Genomic DNA, 22,059 nt, shown 5'->3' on the forward strand with positions numbered 1-22,059 from the left:
TACAATGTCAGAAATGTTGACCTTAACTTGGGTACTACAATTTTCATCAAGTCTACATTCAAATCTGAAGTTGAAACCACTGTCAGTTATTAAGGTCAAACCTGTGACTGTGATGTGCTTACAGTTCTATCACACAAAGAAACCCTTAAAGCCAGAACAGAAGACTCAGAGTATTAGAGCAGAATGACAAAAGCTCTGGTGTTTGCATGAGAAAAAAGTTATTTTTCTTTTTCTTTTCCTGACACAAAACCATCCTTTACAAGATAAATGACAAGACGACAAGACACTGTTAATATATTATTATTTTCAGTAGCCTAATCCAAAAATTTCTATATAAACACAGCAGCTTCCAGGACTTGAAAAAAACCCCAAACATATGAAAGCCAAGCCTTCATCTTCAGGGTCTCGCTGGTGGCCTGACTGTTGAGCTAAACTATTTAGGATGCCATCAACCATCCATGGGTAATATGACATAGTAATAACACTAATAACTTCAAAGTCTTGACTACCATTCAGATTTTGCCCTGAAAGGAACAATTCCTATCCAAGTACTAATTAGAAAAATTAATTAATTAATTAATTAGTAAGAACAGAGTCTTCTTTAGCTACCTACACAGGTCTCTGAAATAATTTCTGGCTAGATCTTCTAAGACCAGGACTTCATGCTCTTGAAGACCATCTATGATTCACAGGACAAGGGAGATCAGTGAGGTCACTCTTTTACATGCTGCCTTCCTGATTTACCAAATATAAACAAACAAACAAACAAACAAACAAAATCTAGAAGCCTGTTCCCAGGAAATCAAAGGTCTCTCTAGGTCTCCCTGGTCATCTCATAGGAATTTAAAAGGTAAGAACATATACTCAGCATTATCTGCCAACCAACCTTACCTTCACATAGTCCAGTGCTTTCCAAGTAAAAGTGGCTTCCACAATGGGATACACACTTGCCATAGGGGACATTTTCACCTGAATACTGCTCCACCTGTAGTCCTGCCTCTGGCTTCTTACACTGGGTACAGTGAGTAGGCTGGGGACCCACACACGTGTGGCAGGAGGCATGGCAGGCTGCAAAGTGAAATAACATGGAGAAAGCAACTCAAAGATCAAGTAAGTGTTTCAACCAATGGAAGTCCCCTGTGAAGTCAGAAGCACTTAGAAAGTTCAGTAGGTACAGCCATTCAGAAGAGGATTTTCCCAGTGTCTCCTACAAAGCACAGAGCTGATGATAATGTTCTTGATGGGGGAAAGTGAAGATGGTAAATGTCTCATCTCTCAGTTCCTAGAAAAGCTGTCAGGCAGCATCACAATAAAACCCAGCAAACTGGACAATATTTGCTTTGCTCTCTGGAGAAGCACATTCACTGAACGACCATTTAACATCATGCCCTCGGTTTTTATCGAAGATTTTTAGAAGCATTTGTACAAAGGCTGTTACTCTACCTCTTGCAAAATGGGTCGTCGTGTTACTAACCATTACGTTCATCCATCATCCTCTGCAGAAAGGTCCGGGCAACAGAGTCTTTTAGGATTTATTGGGGAAAACGCTGCCTTTCTAAACAAGGAACAGGCCTCCTTTGAGAGTGAATAAAACTTCCCAATCTATAATAGAGTTTTGTTTTCCCTGGTGAGTGTTAAACAAAAAAATCAAAGCCAAATATTGTATGCAAACATCCTTGTGCCCAAATATTGATACAATTAACTCGCTGATTCTTTAAAAGACTCTTAAATGCTTTCTTTCAAATACTTAATGAAGTTAATTTGTTATAATTTTTCCTTCTGCTATTTTCACTTTTCTAAGGTATAAATAAATATAAATTTGTTTCACTTAATTAAAGGCTCACCCCTAGTATCCTATGTCCAAACGCTCAAATGGTATTGCCCTCCCAAGGAGCCCAGAGCCTTTCGGCAAACGGCAATTTAAGATTTTCTATTTCACTCAGCCAGAGGCATTGCTAGAGATTCTCAGTCTGCTCGCAGTATCATTAACAAAAGTTCTTCAGGGAAAAGCAAATGAAGTCTATAAACATTAGCAATACCAGGAAAGCACAGAAAGGGCGGATAAAAATCAATGTATGTTAATGGAAACAGCATTCCCTGCAAGGACGGCAAGAAAACTCATGAACGTTTGAGCCGGCTCGGTGTGTGTGTGTGTGTGTGTGTGTGTGTACATGTGCATTTTCAGATTATCATTCCTTTATAAAACTATTACAGTGAAAAAAAATATACAGATTATCCTTCCATGTTCTCTAGGGGACTGGATTCTGGGATCGCCACACATATCAAACTGTGTAGATGTTAGTGTCTCTCTTATCAATTGGCCTGGCATTTGCATATAGCCCACTCCTGTCCATATGTATACTTGATCTCAGATTCAGTAAGGATTTAATGCAATATCCACATATATCATGTACATTAAGCAGGTTCAAACTTCACTTTTGAAAAGTTTCCGTAATTTCTTCTTCATATTTTTGGCCAACAAGTGGTTAAATTTGGGTCATGGAACCAGAAGACATCAGGTGGAGACTGCACAGGCTATAATGTTTTTACAGCCATTGTAGATGCAAGAGAGGAAAAGTTGTACTGAAAAGCAATGTTTGCATGGGAAAGCCAACCTATGTCGTTGTGCTTGACCATGAGGAAAGACAATGGCACCCCCATACCTTCACAGATCCCACGGTCAGGGTAGAAACCTTCTCCACAGCTTGGCAGACAGTGGCCTTGACGAAGAGCCTGGGGATGGATACAGGCTATACAGTGAGCAGCTGCAGGTCCAGAGCAGCTGGCACAGGACACGTGACAAACTGGGGAGGAGAGAGAAGCACAGCAGGCTGCAAGCACCACAGAGACACTTCCTACCTGGTCAGCCTCTCAGGTGTCAGACCACACAAAAGAGGAGATATGTTGGCAAATGGCTACATTGTCAGAACAGCCCATCACCACACTCAGCTTATACCCAAATTCTACCTGATTATCAGCTGCCTCCATTTGCATTAAGTGCTTTATACACAGTGGCATTTTTCTGTCCTATGGCAACATTCGGAAGTAGGTATTGCTAGCTACATCTTACAGTTAGGAAAACTACAGTCTGGGGTGCTTACATTTTCACCCAAGGAGCTGGGGAGGCGGCTCAGTTAATAAACTATGTGCGTTGCCAGCATTAGAACCCATGTTAAAAGCAGGTGTGGTAACACATGCTTACAGTCGCAGTCCTGGGAAAGTAGAGGTAAGGAGATTCCTGGGACTCACAAGCTAGCCTACCCAAAGTGGTAACCAGATCCCTGGGCCAGTGACTTTGTCTCAAAAATCAAGGTAGATAGTTCCTGAAAAACTGTGGCTGACCTTTGATCTACACATATATACAACTTACACACACACACACACACACACACACACACACACACACACACACACGATCACAGAGCTCATTCAGAACAAGGCTGAGAGACAATTTGTGAGAATTTAAGTCTCCCTGTCTGACCAGTAGAAAAGTGGAGACTTCAGGGACTGGGATTCCAACTTGCTTCCTTTTCACCAAGTCTAGGTTGGTCCAGGTAGAGGGTGGGCTCGATGGTGACTAAACATAGTTCTAGCTTTGACATCCTATGCTTCCAAGAATTATATTACTGTAAAAAAAGAGTCTAACTAGTATATATGATGTTAGGGGACCCTCTCCCAGCCCCCCTGCTTTACCCTGTGTTAACTTGACCCTAAAAGCATTGGCTGAGGCTGAGCCTTTAGTACCTCTCAGAAGAATACTGAGGCACAGGCGAAATGTCCGGGAGGACAGTGTTCAGGAGTCAGACAGAAGGAGTGGGGGGTGGAAAGAGAACCTTGGGGGCTGAAGAAAAGGAGTGAACTTTGGTGGGTAAAAATGAAGGCAACTGAAAGGAGTCTGATGCGGAGAGGTAGGTGGGTGGGCTCAAATACCCTTCTCTAAAAGACACTGAGGCAGAAGAAAGAACCCATGTAAGTTTCAAAGAGCAGGGGAAATCATGTTACGTGGGGCAGACACAGTCTTAGATGCCTAAAGCAAAGACTGAGTCAGGCCTATATAAACGGAAGTTGAGGTTGATAGAGTCTCAACTCAAAATGATTTATGAGTTTATCAATCCAAAAGAACCACTATAAAAACTCCACATAGAAATACCTTTACTTGGGGAGATGGAATCTGAAGTGGCCACCTTCTGTGGCCAGGCAGGACTTCCAATGGAGGGATAAGGACAGCAACCCACCCACAAAATCTCCAACTCAAAATGTGTCCCGCCTACAAGAAGTACAGGGACAAAGATGGAGCAGACAGAGGAAATGGCCAACAAATGACTTCCCCAAATTCAGATCCATTCCATGGGCAAGCACCAATCCCAGACACTATTAATGATACTCTTTTATGCTTGCAGACAGGATCTTAGCATAACTGTCCTCTGAGAGGCTCCACCCAGCAGCAGCTGGAAACATATGCAGAGACCCACAGCCAAACATTAGATGGAGCTCTCAGAGTCTTGTGGAAGATTTGGGGGAGGGACTGAGGTACCCAAAGAGGACAGGGACTCCACAGGAAGACCAATAGTGTCAACTAACCTGGACCCTGGGGGCTTGCAGAAACTGAACCATCAATCAAAGAGCAAGCATGGGCTGGACCTAGGTCCCCACACATATGTAGCAGATGTACAACTTGGTCTAGTGGTGGCGGTCTGTGAATCTGTTGTCAGTCTATGGATCCCATTCCCCTAACTGGGCCACCTTGTTTGGTCTCAGTGGGAGAGGATGTGCTTAGTCCTGCAGAAACTTGATGTGCCAGGGTGGGGGTGATATGGTGGGGGGCTCTCCCTTCTCAGAGGAAAAAAGGGAGTGGAAATGGGGGAGGAGCTATGTGAGGGGGGACTGGGAGGAGGGGACTTATATTGGGATGTAAAGTGAACAAATAAACTAATTAATGAAAAAATACATTTATTGGCAACAGACTTAAGCTTTAGTGGCTAAAAACCTGGCTTTCCTGTTTTATTTAATTTTTGACATGCTCTGTCATTGCTAATATGAGTTTATAAATGCCAAGGAAGGAATGATTTTGTCATCACAAATGTAGGCTAGCTCTGGTTTACAAGCACATGAAGGCTGCATCTTAAAGATCTTCTTGACGTTTCAAACAGAGCAAATGACCTCTGGAGATAGGCATAAGGATTCTATGTACTTACCCATCCTATGGAATCTACCCATATCTCCCACTCCCTTACATTCTTTTCCCATACCAGATATATAATTTTTATTATGAAAAAGCTGTCCCTTTAAAGTAACCTGTTCCCTGAGCATTCCGATCACCGAGAAGGTAGCTCCAAATGCTGTCAAACACACACTAAATGATTATGATGATGGTGGTGGTGATGATGATGTGACAACAATGATGATGATGTCTCATCTCCTACCTTTGCATCTCCCAGTGGTATCAGCATAGTAGCCATGTGGGCATTCAGAAACGCATTTCCCATCATGCAACACTGTCTTCTCAGCACAGGTAAGACATCTGGGACTACTGGGGCCACAGCTCTTACAGGATTGGTCACAAGCTAAAGGGAAGGAAAAAGCCATCAGAGTAGGGCGACAGTGAACAACACAATAGTGACCTCTCTCTTCATGGTGTCCCAAGTTGGCACCAGTATTTCCCGGTCTCCTTTGCTGGCTGCTCGGGATAGTTCTGTGTCCTTGGTTCAGAACTGTAAGGGACTCTGTGCTTTTCTTTCCATGGTAGAGGAATAATGGCAGTCTTAGTCGCTGAACAAAGAGCAACAAATTCTTGAGGCACACCCACCAGTGCACCCAATCCAACATGGGATTCAGAACTGGAATGGCTTCAAAGGCAGGGCCACCAGATTTAGCAAATAAAAATAAATACCAACTTCGGGTTATATTTAGGCTTTTAATGAATAGCAAATACATTTTGCAGAAGTAACCAAATATCTTACAATTTCCCTACTTAAAGCAACACTTCAGGAATTCAGATTTGCACTCAAATCATGCTTGGTAAAATCATACTGAAACCGAACTCTTTACAGTCTTCCAAGATGTACACATGTACTTACTAATTCACCTTGCCTCAAAACACTGGTACAGGCCTGTATGGGGTGTTGTCCCGTAGATGAGACACAACACTTAAATTAACTCAGGCTCTAATACAGCTTATTAATCTAATATAAGGAAAATGAATAAAAAATATCAAGCATACTATTTACAAAGTATATGAGATCGGAGGGAGGGGAAGTACAGAAAGAACCTGGGAAGACATTATTCATCAATTAATCTTGTCTTAGAAATTTAGTCAGATCAGCTAGGGCCGAGAGGAACTTCCCCTAAACTGAAAGGGCACTTCATGGCTCAGGTCACGGAATGATGTGGTGTCCAGAAGTAGCAGTTCCATGATGTAAGACCAGTGGGAGGGTCTAGACAGTGGGAGCCTGTAGCTACACTAATATCTAGCTTTTCATCCTTCAGAGGCATGGCTACTTGAGAGTTGCCTGAAATCTCACTACAACTGGGCACCTTTAGCCTCACCCTGTGACAGGTACTGAGAGGCGCTGCAACTTTAAGCACAGTCGAAACATGGGCACACTTAGAGAAAGGAAAGATCCCTCTGGCTTCCATTTGAAAAAAAAAAAAAAAAAAAAAAAAAGGAAGAATTGGAGTCTACCTGGAAGATCCATGCCCTTGGAGCAAGACGAATAGGGCTTGCATCAAGGTTGTTTAACAGTAGACAGATCGGAGAGATGTGAAAGGTAAAGTGCCTCAGATGACTCTCAAGTGTCTTGGGGACAAGGGATGTCCCTTAGCCATCAAAGAACGAAAGGAGGTAGTGTGTGGCAGGACTTAGGAGCCCAGTGTGGAATGTAGGTGATCCAGCCTACATCCTTTTGTGGTTCTGCTGCTCAGGGGAACAACTTATTGTGTAAAAGCAATAATGTGTAAAATTAGTTTTTAAAACTGGACATGAGTTGATTTATTTAAGAACAGCATACAGGATAAGACAAAACAAGGCAACAAGGAAATGAAATGAAAGGAAATGAAAAAACAGACAGAATAGACTAGAAAGGGACTAAAAAGAACAGGTCCAATGGCAGAAAACACAAAAGGGAACACGGTGGCTGAGACGCACAGAGAGGAGGAAGCAGCAAGGGACAGTCGTTAACATAGAGGACAAATAAGCTCTTAAAAGGTTCCACTACAGTGGAAATTGGGCTCTGGGTGGCCAATGACACACATTCCAGTGGGCTCCAGGGACAGCCTATGATGATAAATGCTCCTTTAAAGGCCTGTGGCTGTGAAGGGAAGGGACAGAGAGAGCAATAATGAAAAGGACTGGAGGCTGCAAGTGTAGACCCAGAAAGAAGTTCTTTAAAGAGAAGTCTGAATGACTGGTAAGAGAATATGTAGATACAAAGCGGGGTGTGCATTCAAAAGTGTGGGTGCATAGACTGGCCTGGAAATGGCCCCAGAGCCTGGGTCTCTAGAGCAGAGGGAGTAGGTAGAGGAGAGGTTGTTTTGAGCAGCTGCCCCGCATGGGCTCACTGCCTACTGCCTACAGACACAGCCCTGCTTCAGCCTAAGGAGAACCTAGGAATAAAGAACTATTGAAATTCCAGCAGGCAGCTGCCTTAAAACACTTGCACCGTAAAAATATTTCAAGAATTTAAAACAAAAGCTACTAGGGCATCAGGCCACATATTCTATCCTGTGTGGGGGAGGATTGCCAATATGCCTAGACCCAAATGAGCAAGATAAATCAAGAACCAGGCCAAAAAAATGACCTCAATATCAAAAAAATAAGAAAATCACTCCCAACTCACACGAAACCAGAACAGAAGCTGAAAAGCACTCCTTGTTACCAGTTCCCATAAAACTCATGAAGTCCCTAATTCTAAAGTAATTATTGCAACAGATAATATTTTCTAGAAGCTAAATAAAATTTCCTACAAATAAAGACCTGAAGAAGTTTGGTAAAATTAAGAATTGACTGATGATAATAATAATAATATTATATATCAAACATTTTAACACAGGTCTAAAGGAATCCTTAAGAAATAGCATTGACAAGATGTCATTTCATTAGAAGCTAGTCTATGACTTCAGTATAGTCACAACAAAACTTCCAGTTGGATTTCTTGAATAATTCAACACATGTATTCTAATGTCTAAGTTAACTTGGAAGAGAAATGAAAGGGAGAGGGGAGATCCCCAATCGGAATGTAAGACAAATTACAAAGCAACAGAAATCAGTGTGCAAAAGAGTGTGCTGTTGACCTGGGGACAGAGATGTAGGGTGTAGACTCACTGATATGCAAGCATGTGCAAATGGATATTTAATAGATAATAGAGATCAAAAGAAATGGTAAGATTGGCTACTTTAGTCATGTTGGAGGAACTGGATAGCATAACTAAAAGCAAAACTGTGTGACATCACAAGTCACATAGATAGGTTGGCAACTTAAATTTACATTGTTAAGTTAATGGAAGAAAATGCAGAACATTTTCAGCAATTGACTTGTGAATGTTAGTGGCATGTCTTCTTAAAAATTCAACAGCAAAGCTTTTAAGCAGAGAATAATAACAAAAATAAATTAAATGTTTCTGTTACAACGACTTCACATGTGTGGGAAATTGTCAAGGAACAAATTAAATCAATAGAAAAAAGAAAATGCATAATAAAGGACATAATATTCAAAGTTAAAAGATAAGAAAATTGGAAATGAGTATTTATATTCAAATTTAAATATTTTATATTTAAAAGGAAATGGCTAAGAAGCAGCAGAAAGGTAATGTTTGGTTAGTTTGCTCAAAGCCCTAGCTTCGGTCCCCAGAAAAAAATGAAGGTAAAACAGAACAATGAAATATTAACATTTATAATATAAGGAATTCCATATAAGGCATCAAAACCCATAGAAAATAGGAAAAAAAATTGAGAAGCAGATTTATACAGGGGAAAGCCAATGCTTTCACACAATAAAGATGCTCACATACAATAATATTAGGAAACAAGCAAAAGCAGTGAGATACCCCTTTAGGCCTAAAACTCAAGAGTTTGGTGGTGCCCAGGGATGAGCACCAGATGGAGAAGAGAGAACCTCCATCCTTGGGAATGGAAATTGCACAGTTATTCGGAAGAGCAGCCTGACACAGGTTTATCAAATAAAGCTTTGGTACAATCAATAAATCAGCAATTCTGCTCCTGGCAAGAGTCCCAGGGAACATTCCAGATAAGCTCATAAAAGAACAGGATTGTGGCTGTTAACTGGTACTCTCTGGTGAGATAGAAGTTGGGAGTGGGGAAAGTGGAAAGAGTGGAAGAGATCGGGCACTGGGAGACTAGACTAGAGTCCAGTGATGGAGATGCTCAAGCCAGTACCCTGCAGCTGTGGGAAGGGAAGGGCCAGGAAACGCTACAAAGATAGTGCTGGGTTAGAAAATCAGGAAACAAAGTCCTGAACACACCATGGTTTAACACAGTTAACTATGTATACACACAAAACAAAACGCCTAGCTTAGAAAACTTCCTAAGTACAAAAACAACTTTAAAAACTTCAAGGGGATGGATAGATTAGTTAGTGATTGAGAGCACTTGCTACTCTTGTAGAGGAGCTGAGTTGGGTTCCTAGTCATAACTCCAGTACCCAGGGATCCGGTGTCCTTTTCTGGCTTCTGTGAGCACCAGGTACACAGGTGATAAACATACCTACAGGCAGGCAAACCACTCATATACATAAAGTATAACAAATTAAACTTTAGAAATTCAAGTAGTCATCTGGGTGAGGAAAGAAACAAGAGGTGACAAGAACAGAGAGGGAGAAAGACAGACACAGAGACAGGAACAAAGAGACAGAGATGGGGAGGCAATTAGAAGCCCATGAACTTGTCCTGTGATATTACCTATACCCTCCAAAATAACCTACATACTTGACAGAGTGATGAGGTTTCCTGTTGAAGTGTCCCACTCTACATATTTACTTAGTAAATATGTATTTATAAGTACTTAGTAAATATTTATAAGTAAAGTCCAAGACACAGGCCACAGACAAGCGTAGCAATAGTAAGCTCCTTTTGGTGGAACACGCTGCCATTTATAACAGGTTCTACTGGATGCTGTGCAACACCTGACTTCATGGTATCTGCAGACACAGGCCAGTTCGTTATCAGTTATTAAACCAACACTGGCCAGTCTCTAACTTGAATATCACTAATCTGGATTGGAAATAAGTCACCATTATTTGAAGTCTTAACATTCAGATGCCAATCAGTGGCTTGGTTCTAGGTTGTTTAGGAAAACCGGGCCATTCCTAAAGTCGGGTGATATAAGCGTCAAGGCTCTAACATGTTGTAAAACTAGAAGCTGTTATCGTTACTCAAGGGCCCCAAGGTCAGTGCCAACAGCATCTCTCATCTGCAATGCATGTGGTATGGGCAGGAATTACTGACCAGTCAGCCATGGTCTATTTTTGTGCTTAGAAACCTGCTGTCATTTGTCAAAATGCATGCAGAGTGCTGAGAACTTAGGTGTTTTGTTTTTTAAAACTTAATTTAGTTTTTTTGTTTTTGGAGACAGAATCCCAAAATATCATTGGCTGATAGATGGCTCATTCTGTAGATCAGGATATCTTTTGAAACTGTGCCAGTCCTAGTCAGTCTCGGGCAGCATTAGTCACTGCACCTGAGTCTTATTTTTAACCCTATAAGGAGCAAGGACTTCCTCCACTGAACCCCTGAGCCAAAGCTGATGCCCATTACTGGTCCACTGAGGCGTTCATTTTCTCCTCCTTTTAAATACATGTCACCAGCAGACGATGGTCAGACACCAGCCAGTCTCAGTAGCAGAACAGTGGCAGTAAGCAGCCTCACTGGGGACTTAAAATGTACATGGCTTTAGGCCCTAGGATTAGCATGAATTTGACATCTGTCAACCTTCAGAGAATACATGGGGGCTTAATTGAATAGGAGAATAATGGCGACAGAGAGATTAACAGGCTGTGGTGAGGGGCAGCCTGGTCTCTCTCTGTTCTCTCATGGGTCCATACCAGATGAAAGCTTTCACTCCAAGAGAGTTAGGAATCCCCCAAAGCCTTAAGGCAACAGCTTCCAGGGTCATCTCTCTTCCTTGTATGGGTGAAGTCACCAGACCTCTAAAGCATCTCATTTTGTTGCTCTTGCCCTGTGGACTGAAGAACAACTCAGGAAGATTCAGGGGCTGCGTATTCTTACTGTTTTGTGGGATCTTATAATAGTCCGAATAGTCTTTCAGTAGGTACAACAATCATTCAACTTAGCTCAAAACTTGCATTCTCAGTCAGGATACTGCTACTGGGGACCAGCAATGTCCCCAGAGTTGGTCAGCTCATCCAAAGACAGAAAGAAGGAAGTGGCAACAAAGGATGGTGGAGAGAAGGAGGAGAGGGAGTTGGCAGAGGTGGATGAGTTGGCACCATATTACAATGACCAGTAGAGTGGGTTCTGAGTCACTTATCACCTGAAGAGCTACACCCAACTTTCATCCTGGTCATTAGCTTTGAGACCCAAGGAATGTTTACTTCTTACTCTCTTTGCTTCTTCATCTGAACGTGAGGATGATGGTATGTATCTAGCAAAGTCACTGCTAGAATGCACCCTTAGGGCTGACACAGCAGTTATTCTGAACCTTCTCATCTGGGTGTGAATCAGTGTCAGGTGTAACAAATTACCATGAACTCCAGTTTGAAACAACACAAATCTATTATCCTTACAGCATTAAAAGTAGGAAGTTCTAAAAATCAAAGCCTAAAGTCTAAAAAAACAGGACTGCATTTCTTCAGAGAAACTCAAAAAACTCATTACCATTCTGCATCCTCGTGTTAGGGGGTCCCTCCTGTATCATCCCATCACCCTCCCTCTGCAGTCATCCTTGTGTGCATTTTCTGATTCTGCCCTGCTGGCTCATTATCAGAGAGATACACCTGATTCTTCAGGGCGTTGTCCCCATCTCCAGATGCTTCACCTGTTCATCCTTGCAACAGCCTAATTACTCACTCCACAGCATACTCACAGATTTTTGGGACTAAATGATGACATTTTGGGGGTCATATTATTTTTAGCCTGGGCATTATGTTTATCTTCATTTTACAAGCAGTAGAGTGAAAGGCAGATGGGATGAGTTCATCTGTTTTTGCCACATTTCCACACCCCTTGGTGGTTGATTTCTCTGCTTGGCACAAGGAGGATGGGTTGGGCTGGCTATATCGTGACAGTGTTACCATTGAAAGTAGACTGGACAGTGATCAATTCACCTTTAAGCCTGTGACACCAAAACAAAGGTGGGTCTGCTTGGGCTAGCATGGGTCTCTGCTCCAGTTATACAAGGGGAGTGGTCTGGGATGAATGATGTTTGGGATTTAGGGAGATGTCCCAACTGGACTCCATTCCCTTCTCCACACAGCTGTGAGTCGTAAACAGGGGGCTGGGTCTATATAGAATAAATACCTCAAATCAAGCAGGCCATCAGGACAGTCAGAGGAGATCCCACTTGTTTAAAAAAATACATAAATGAGTAAGGTAAAGTGAATATCAGCAGTCCTGCACATACTCACTGAGCAAAAGATGCATTAGTTATCAGTGCTAGGATTTGAATGCTAAGGATGTAAAAAGATAAATGGGGCATCGCAGCCCAGCATGGCACTTACCGACACAGGTCCCCTGCCTGTTGTAGAAGCCATTGCCACAGGTACTCTCACAGCTGCCGTCTCTCAGCACTTGCAGTGGGTCTTTGCAGGCTGTACAGTGCTTCTCTGTGGGACCCCAGCAACCTGCACAGGACTGGTGACAGACTGTAGACAAGCACCAAAGTCAGTGACCCAGCCTGTCACAGTAGAGACTATCTGTCTTCCACATTCAAAGAGTAAGAATCTACAGGAAGATAGAAGCTGGTTCCTGGGCTCCTGAAATGCTATGCACAGATTGGACCCTAAAAGAAATAAACACCATGTCTGGCAGAGAGAGAGAGAGAGAGAGAGAGAGAGAGAGAGAGAGAGAGAGAGAGAGAGAGAGGAAGGTAGGGAAGGAGAGAGGAGAAAGAGACAGAGACACAGAGAGACAGACATAATCACAGAGACAGAGGAGACAGAGAGAGAGACAGAGAGACAGACACAGAGACAGAACAGACTATCTCTGAGGGTCAGAAGTACAACCTTAGTAAGTTACTGCTAAGGAATCTGGAACAGGAAATTGCTGGCTTTAGAGTAATGGGAGTCACCAGGAAGGAAATCATAATTTTCTGAGCAAAGTTGGGCTGCCTAATGAAATGCCATGGCTTCCCTTCCTGCCCTGTCTGCCATAATCACATTTCAGTGTGTGCAGGCACTGGAAGCTCCTCCCACCTCCACTAGCTTCTTAAGAATGAGTTGAGGGGTAATACCATTGGCTGCCCTTAGTAGGACCATTCAGAGACCTTGTGCAATTTGATCTCTCTCCTTCTCCTCCTCCCTCTTCCCTGTCACACCCTAATGCATTGTTCAGAATCCATCCATCTTCCCTCCAAAGTCTTTTCTCTTCTTCCCACATTACTGGTCCATGTTGTATCCCCAGGACCCCCAAGGCCTACACTTCTTTCATGCTTTCTGAGTCTACGTGGAGGCTGTTCCCAGACCAGAAGTATTCTCTTAAGATTTCATTTTCTTCTTTCTCTTCAAGCATTTTCTCTTTTATAATTATCTGCGCATCTTCTTTACCTTAGCCCTTTTGCAAAACCTGGCTTACCCTTCACGGCAGAACACTGTGCGGCTTGGCTAGCTGCCTGTTTTGTTACCCCTACTGTGATTTGGTTAACACAACATCCTCATTTTTATAGCATTTCCTTGACAATAGAGTACAATCTATTTTCCAGAAGCATTGATTCTGATCAACAAAATTGGTGGAGAAAATGAATGCATTTGCCGCCTACAAGTGATTGGGTGATCACACCTTAGCAATTTAATTAAGTGTTTGTTTAGGAGCAGAAGAAAAGATACCTATGTTGCAAACTTCAGAATCTACTCCCCCTCTCTCAGTTCTAAATTGCACAAGAAAGTCTTAATTTCAGACATTTTTTTTTTCTCTCTGGCGGATTTAAAGATGATTACGACGAATTGCATTAACTGCCAGGAAGACAGCAACAGAGGGACGGCGATGGGGCTCGGGTGGGGGTAGGACCCACTTTGGTAGTGCTGAAGGAGTGTGAGCATCCAGCTACGGGGGGCAACCAGAGAAGATCACAGCAATGCTTTCTGGAGGAGGAGCATAGAGTGTGGGAAAATGGGTCTGCCCTTGTGTTTGGAACTTCTGGGCCTCTGCAGTGCACACTAGGACAACTTCGTGCTCTTGGATATCATTGCACAGGAGTGGGGTTTTGCTCCCCCTAATTGTATTGTGAACTAATGGAAGGGGTCGTGCATGAGTGATACAAGATCTGATTTAGATTTTCAAGACTCTTATGGGAGTCATGGAAAAGGGGGTTAAGGTCATATAGTTGAACAAGGCTACCACTGTAGAGTGTATCCTGTGGTCCAGGAGAAAGATTGCAGTGGCTTTGGCTAGGAGATAGGAAGGAAGAGAATGAGCAAAGTTCTCACTGTTGGTATCTAGTTCTGTCTTGACGTTGTAAGCTTCATGAAGTCAGAGCCCATTTCTCCCTTTTTGACGGTGTCTGAGCACACTGTTGGTGTTTTCCAGACATCTCCTGAGTGACTGCATTCATACTTAACTCCTTCATTTATGTTTTATAAAGGTCACACACACGACTTCTCATCACCCGTACAGTGAGACTGATACTATATCATAACTGTAAATGGAAGCAAGGACCATCTCAGAAACAATTCTTCCCTATACACAGGAGATGCCACTCGGCAACCCTTGATTACTGACTGTAGCCATCACTAGAACTATTTCTCATCTTTCATGACTTTCTCTCTTCGTTCTGAATTGATACAAAGACATTACCTAACACATCCATCAAATACAAAGCCCAGCCTCTTTTCCAAGATAGCATGGCAAGTAGCTCCACTAACCTGGCAAAGAAGCTGCTGCCACATTCCAGATGCCAGGGGCTGTGGAGGCCCATTGGACTTTCCCACCTAGCCCCAGATAAGCCACATTTCCTCAGGCCTAGCACACACACAAAAAAATAGATGATATATTTCACCTGTTGAATTCACTGGTGTGCTACAAAAGTTCCACTGGGTAGTGCCAATGGAAAGGTTCAATAGAAAGTAAGACTATGAAGATCCCATAGGCCAAAGCATGGACTATGAAGCTAGAGTTATCTGGGAATAGAAACCTCAATTGAGAAAATGCCTCTATTCAGATTGAGTGCAGGCAAGATTGTATGGTATCTTTTCATTAATAACTGACATGGAAGAGTCCAGTCCACTGTGGAAATGTCACATCTGGATAGGTAGTCCTGAGGTACATAAGAAAGCAAGCTGAGCAAGCCAAGGACTGCAAGCCAGTAAACACACTCTTCCATTGCCTCTGCTTCAGTTCTGCCTTCAGGTTCCTGCCTGGAGTTCCTGCCCTGACTTCCCTCAATGGATCAGACTGGATATGTAAGCAAAAGAAACTCTTTCTCCCTCAAGTTGCTTTTAGTCCTGGTGCTTTATCACTGCCATAGAAACCCAAGACAGCAGGGCAGTGGGATGATGACTTTACTGTCAGAGTTCCCTGCAGTAATCTGTCTTAACTACTCCAATATTGTCTTTCTCCTGCAAGGAGCAGTCTCTTCCCAAGTAGGGACCGAGCTTTAGTTATTTTAAGCCTCTCTGCTCCCCTCCCTGCGTGCTCACACCGATGTCTAGCTAGCACTCATCAAATGTGGGCTAAATGAAAACGTGCAGGTTTTCACTCATTACAGGAAAGTCATGCCACCAGCCACCTTCTGCACAGAAATGGCTAAGGTAAGAGTTTTTAAATGCCCTAACATTGAGGGCATAAAATTTACTTTTAAAATGCTAAAAAGCCCAGATGTGGTTTTAATGACGAATACGCTGATGCGCTGATACCTACTATCAAGTGCAACAGTGGTCTCCGCTGCCCACCCACCCCCACTTCTCCATATCACAGAAACTGCATCTTTGGTGGCGGGCACAGTGCCACACTGAGCTGTCACCCCTTGGTATGATCATACCTGCTGTGCTCTACAACTGATCACTAACTTTCAACACTGGAAGTGTGCGGCTCCCAGCTATCTCTTCTTGCAGGCTTAGTTTACGTGTGGCTCAAACTCCACTCGGGTTATTATGAAGAGGGAAAGGTCACTTGCTGGCTGACTTTTCAGCCTGATGTTGCTTAGTGATGCATTTCGGATTGCCGACGGTTTGAATGGTATATTGTGAATATTACAGTAATAAATTTTTGAAAGGGTGAATGAGGCAAAGCTGTCTTCTTATCTGACACACAGTAGATGATTTATCTGGAAGGCCCCTGACTTTTCAGGGGCAGAACAGGGCATGTGTTGGTTTGTCAAACAATTGATTCCAAAGCTGAAAAGAATGAATAGATGCCCTTCCTCTTGCCAGCTTTACACTGAAACCCTATTGTGAAGAAAAAAAAAAAAAAAACTGTTTTTGTTCTTGCTAATATGGAAGTAGAAGATTTTTAGAAACTTTTTCAACCTATGCTTCTCTAAGTATAATTGTAGCACTCCTTCAGAGTTGGAAGCCCTTCCTGCAGGCAACTTCTTGTTTCTAGAAAACCTTTCCAGATGGTAGGCAGGGGTCAGATGCTTATAGGCTCAGGCTTGGGAACTGTAGTGTCCCTCCAGGGAAGAAAGGCACCCTTGGCTGGCCTTTTCCACCCCCTCTTAAGGTGTCAAAACCAGTATACCAGCTTGGGAAATCATTTTTAATCATCACTGAAGCCAGGTTCAAATTCCAAGCCACCATAATACCCAGACTGGCAACCACAAGGAACCAGCCTCAGCTCCAGCCCCAAGCAGGTATGTCATGTGCCAAGCAAGCTCTCCTGCTCTGTCTGTTATACAGTTTATGGCAAAGCTACATTCACTCCATTTCACAATTACTACGACTGACTTGATGAGGATTATTGTCAGGAGCTAGTGGTTTGGTTCTCTCTCTCTCTCTCTCTCTCTCTCTCTCTCTCTCTCTCTGTGTGTGTGTGAGAGAGAGAGAGAGCATGTGTGTTTGTGTGTGTTGTATATATATAAACACATGTGTGTCTGACTGCATCTCCATATAGGATGACATTGTATATCCTGTTCTATCACTCTCTACCTTATTAGTTTAATGCAGCATCTCTCACTGAACCTGGATGGCCAGGATGCCCCTGTAATCCCTGTTTTTCTTCCTACTCCCACAGTTCTGGGATTATAAGCTCATGAACAACCATACCTGGCTTTTTCATGTCTGTTAGGGATTTAAATTTCAATCCTCATGTTTATACATTAAGCATCTCTGCCCACCAAACCACTTCCCCCAGTGCCTGTATTTTTTTCCAACAAGATGTCCTCTTTTCGTACATTCATTCTGTTTCTTCTTTGGAGACAGGAGCTCTAGCTCAAACTGGATGTGAAGACACACCCTCTTCATCTGACCTTGACCTTCAGATTCTTAACTTCAGGCTCCCATGTTCTTGACCCATAGATGTAAAGTACTACCACACTTAGTCCATGCAGAGCTAGAGATGGAACTTAGGGCCTTGCTCGTGTTCTGTAGCATCCTCTGAGCCACATCCTAGCCCTCTAGGAAGCTCTTGTTGGATGAAAATATGTTCCTATCTTAAACTCAAGCTCACAGTTCCTTGGTTTTTTTCTCCCATATGGTGAGAATGATGTGTGTTTACTTAAATCTCAGAGATACAATGAGAAGACAGGTTTGAATAGGCCTACTGTATGCATGTAATCACTGGCTTCAGGGTGACCTGGCAGCTCCTGTCTCTGCACTGGTCAAAAGCAAAGCAATTTCACTGAGACAGAAGATGGGAAAGAGTCCTGGAAAGACAGGCTCACTTGGAAGAGAGGAACAAAAAGCAGCCTTGAGGTGCATGTCAGGTGCTGTACAAGGGACCCACCTTTCCCAGCTGCTTCATGTTCCATACTCTTTCCTTGCAATCTCCCCCAAGCAACAACAGCCCCTTCAGAAACCACAGAAAATTGCATGGTGAGTCTCAGATGTCCAGAGGTCCTTTCTACCCTACTAATACTCCCTCAGCCCTCAGCCCCATAAGAGGCTAAGGCTTGCTGCGTAAAAGCTCAACAGCACACCTATCTGAGCACACCTAACTTTATATACCAATCTTAAGTTCCTTCCCAAGCTGGGCTTCCACCTTCTACCTGCCCCTCTTTCCAACAAGACTCCAGACCCCCGAATAAGCACATCTGATTTCCAGGTTTTCTGAAAATGCACAGGTATTTGACAGGGTTGATAAAATACCAAACAGGTGAAAAGCGAGTCCTACAGCCTCACAAATAGCCAATGATATGCAAACAAAATAGACAAGCAGGATCTAGGCAGGGAGGATTGGACTTACAAATACAACACATATGTGTCTTAGACATGTTACTGAGGAAATAAGAAAAGGAGGGAAACGCCCACCCAACATTTTCTGAACTGTAACATGTACAGTCCTAGAACAATAAAAGTATATACATCCCAAAACATGCACCATATTATATGATAATAGTTACCCTGGAGCTGGGGAAATGGCCCAGTCAGTGAAGTGTTTGCCTTACAATCATGACAGTCTGTACTGATCCCCAGAATACATGCAAAAAATGGTAGACATGGTGGGGTGTACATGGAATCCCAGAGCTAGAGGTAGAGACAGGAGGATTCCTTGGGCTCTCTGGTCAGACAGTCTATTTGATAAGCTCCGGGCTAATGAGAAACCTGTCTCAAAGGACATGAACAGTGTTCCTGAAGATAATAATCAGGGCTGTCTATTGGTCTCCACATGCATGTTTAAACACGTGCACATGCAACTGAACATGCATGTAAGGACACAGAAAATAATACCATCATTACTTAAGTAAGAAGATGGGAGGGAGAGGGTTAGAAATAAGGTAGAACAAAAGGAATGAACTGAGTGGTAGACAGAGAAAGAAATAGGAAAAGAACCTGACCCAGTGCAGTTACAGAAGTGAACCAGGAACGATAAGCCAGGCTCTTTCAGACTGGTTCTAATGATCCAGAAATAAGTATAAAAAAAGTTTCCATTTTACATGAGTCATACAGGCAGGCTGAAGCTGCATTGGGGTAGCTTGTGTGAACAGAGGCCTGTCAAGAAGGCACTCCATGCATTTCTGGAAGAGTGAGTATTAACAATGCCCTTTGGAAGAGTCGCATCTATGTGCATCAAAGGCGTAATCACATTCATACATACTCAGGCCCAGCAATCACCTGGTTATAAATTTAATTAAAATGATTAGCCACAATTTCTACTGAAGCTGTTTATATCATTGTTATTTATGATGATGGTTAATTAAGAACAAATATCAAACAATAGAAGGTTGGCTTAATAAATGACTGAATAGCTAGACAAAGAAAGTCATACAATAGAGCTTTAAAACCATAAGTTATAGGGGATAAGAAACAACATGGGGAAGATGGACAATGCAGTAGCATGTATCACGTGAGTTTACTTTGAAAAAACAAATGAGCACACGTATCGACACGTATGCACAGACATGAGCTCATAAACTAGGAAGTCAGACACCAAAATACTAAAAGTGTTAAGGGAGTTTGAGCTGGGGAGTTTTGTTGACATTTTATCTTACCTTACATTTTATTGCCTTTATCAAATTAATTTTTTTGGAATAAACACAGACTTATTAATACTTAAGGAAAAAAATTACTGAAGGAGAGAGGCCACAATCTGCTTCCCCAAGGCACATAGTAGGTAAATAGCTAATCTTTTAACCACGCTTGGGATATGGCTGAAAAATTTACTGGTGTTGGGTAACATACTTTAATTTTTAGCACTGTCTCTGAAGACAGAGTTGGACCTAAGAAAGGATTTTCTTGTTGATAGAGGTTTCAAGCCAGCAAACATGAAGAGAGGATTTATTTTTCTTTTACAAGCAGATTGGCTTTACAATGGCTCCTAAATCAGTAAGTAAGGTCATGTATTCACCCATGAACATGCTACTCTATAATTAGTGCTAGGAGTCATAATAGCACAGGAGGGAAGCACATGCTACACTGTGTTTATAGAAGTCAGAGGACAACTTTGTGTAGTGTGTTCTTCCCCTGTCCCTTTTTATGAGTTTTAGTGATAGACCTCAGATCACCAGGCTTATGTGACAAGCACCTTTACTAACTAATCCATCTCACCAGCCTTCCCTGAGAACAATCTGTCTCCAGGCCCTAAACCTTCCCCTTTCCAGTCCCACTCCTCTGTCTTCGACACAAGTGGTTGACAAAGTTCCTAACTGTGCATCCATGGTGGCCAAGGTTAACCCCTAGCTCACGACCTCTACTGAGCATCCATCTCAACCTCTTGTCCTGCAGCCCCTCTACTGAGCATCCATCTCAACCTCTTGTCCTGCAGCCCCTCTACTGAGCATCCATCTCAACCTCTTGTCCTGCAGCCCCTCTACTGAGCATCCATCTCAACCTCTTGTCCTGCAGCCCCTCTACTGAGCATCCATCTCAACCTCTTGTCCTGCAGCCCCTGTTCATGAAGTGCATTCTGACTTCTTCAGCACTAACTACCTGTCTACAGAAATAGAAAACCAAAGGAGGGACCACAGAGCAAAGATGAGCCTTTGATGAGACCTGTTCACAGATGTCCTGGGGGCATCAACACAGATGCTCAGATCTCAGTTGTGATAAAGGGCAGTTGCAGAACAGGGACAGTGTCAGAGGGGGGAGAAAAAGAGAGACTGAAGGCATGTAGCTGAGCTAAAATCACTGAGCTGGACAGGAAGACAGAGGATGTTGCTATTTTGTAACCCATCACTAAAATAGTGTGTGGGTTCATGTGTGTAAGAAAGAACAGGGTCTGTCTGCAAGACAAACTCCCTCTCTTCTGTGGTCTGTGATATATTTGATCTCCCAGTGTCACTCTAAGAAATGCAGAGAGATGCCGCACTGCTCTGGACACAGCAGTGGTCCCAGGCAAAGCATCACCAGGTACCTTCATCTATCTGTGCCTTTTCTGTACAGGCATATCCAAAGAAAAAAAGTAGAATGCTACTGTCACTTGCCACCTTTCACCTACTTTACTCAAGAAACTCACATTCTATAAGCACAATGCTGTTGCCTTCCCTTCCCTTTGATATGAATTAAAATACTCTCTTCTTTCTACCCAAGTCCCTGAGACAGTAAGCACCCAGTGACCTTAGAGGCAAGAGACGTAGAGAGAACGAGAGAAGAGAAAAAAATAGAGATTGTATAATATTCCCAAGGCTACATGTAGCCAGGAATTGCTGACAAGGCATAAATTTCAGAAACTAATGGAAAGCAGATCACCTGTAGGCCACTGTTGAGGCACGTCTGAACATTCCTGTCTCTTTCCCCACAGTGTGATGGCACATCACATTTTTCTTCCATCAAAAAGTAACCCAGAATGCCTTATTGTGCAATACTACATGAAATTCATAAGCAGGAGACGCAACCTTACTTCATTAACAAATCCTTCCCTGCCACATAGGTTTTGCAAACTGTCTTTAAGGCACTGATGGGTATGAATTCACATGAGGATAATCATAAAGACAACTATCAAAAGTGACCTTGGCTTATCTGCTAGGGGACACTCTTCTTCCATTGAGAAGAAAAGCCCTTAAGTGAAGGGCAGTTGTTTGTCTGGTTAATTGTTTTCCTGGTGTCTGGTAAAATGCCTGATACTTAGAAGAGGCTAGCCCGGCATTTCTTGCATGGGCACAAGGGAGGTAGGGTCAAGAATGGTGGGTGAAGCAGAAAGCCCTGTTTACAGACAGCAACTATGCAAGTTGCCTGTTTGGTGACTGCTACAGAATGGTAAGAATGGTGAATGCAGAAGATTCACAATATATATGTAAAAATACATATATATTCTCACATATGTACAAGATGGGTGGTGACGGGG

At 42.8% G+C, this 22,059-nt stretch overlaps 1 protein-coding gene across 3 annotated transcripts in view; it reads right to left on the reverse strand.

The window, feature by feature from the left end:
• The window catches only part of Fras1 (Fraser extracellular matrix complex subunit 1), a 400,677-nt gene that overhangs the window by 181,639 nt on the left and 196,979 nt on the right, over positions 1-22,059 (reverse strand). For all 3 annotated transcript variants that reach the window (XM_076926449.1, XM_076926448.1, XM_076926450.1), the window contains exons 15-18: positions 12,690-12,833; positions 5,424-5,564; positions 2,664-2,804; positions 892-1,068 (exon numbers count right to left, since the gene is read on the reverse strand). In XM_076926449.1, the coding sequence (XP_076782564.1) occupies positions 892-1,068; positions 2,664-2,804; positions 5,424-5,564; positions 12,690-12,833 (603 nt within the window). The remainder of the gene's footprint in view (positions 1-891; positions 1,069-2,663; positions 2,805-5,423; positions 5,565-12,689; positions 12,834-22,059) is intronic.

The sequence above is a fragment of the Arvicanthis niloticus genome, chromosome 27 (assembly GCF_011762505.2).
Source record: "Arvicanthis niloticus isolate mArvNil1 chromosome 27, mArvNil1.pat.X, whole genome shotgun sequence".
Lineage (NCBI taxonomy): Eukaryota > Metazoa > Chordata > Mammalia > Rodentia > Muridae > Arvicanthis > Arvicanthis niloticus.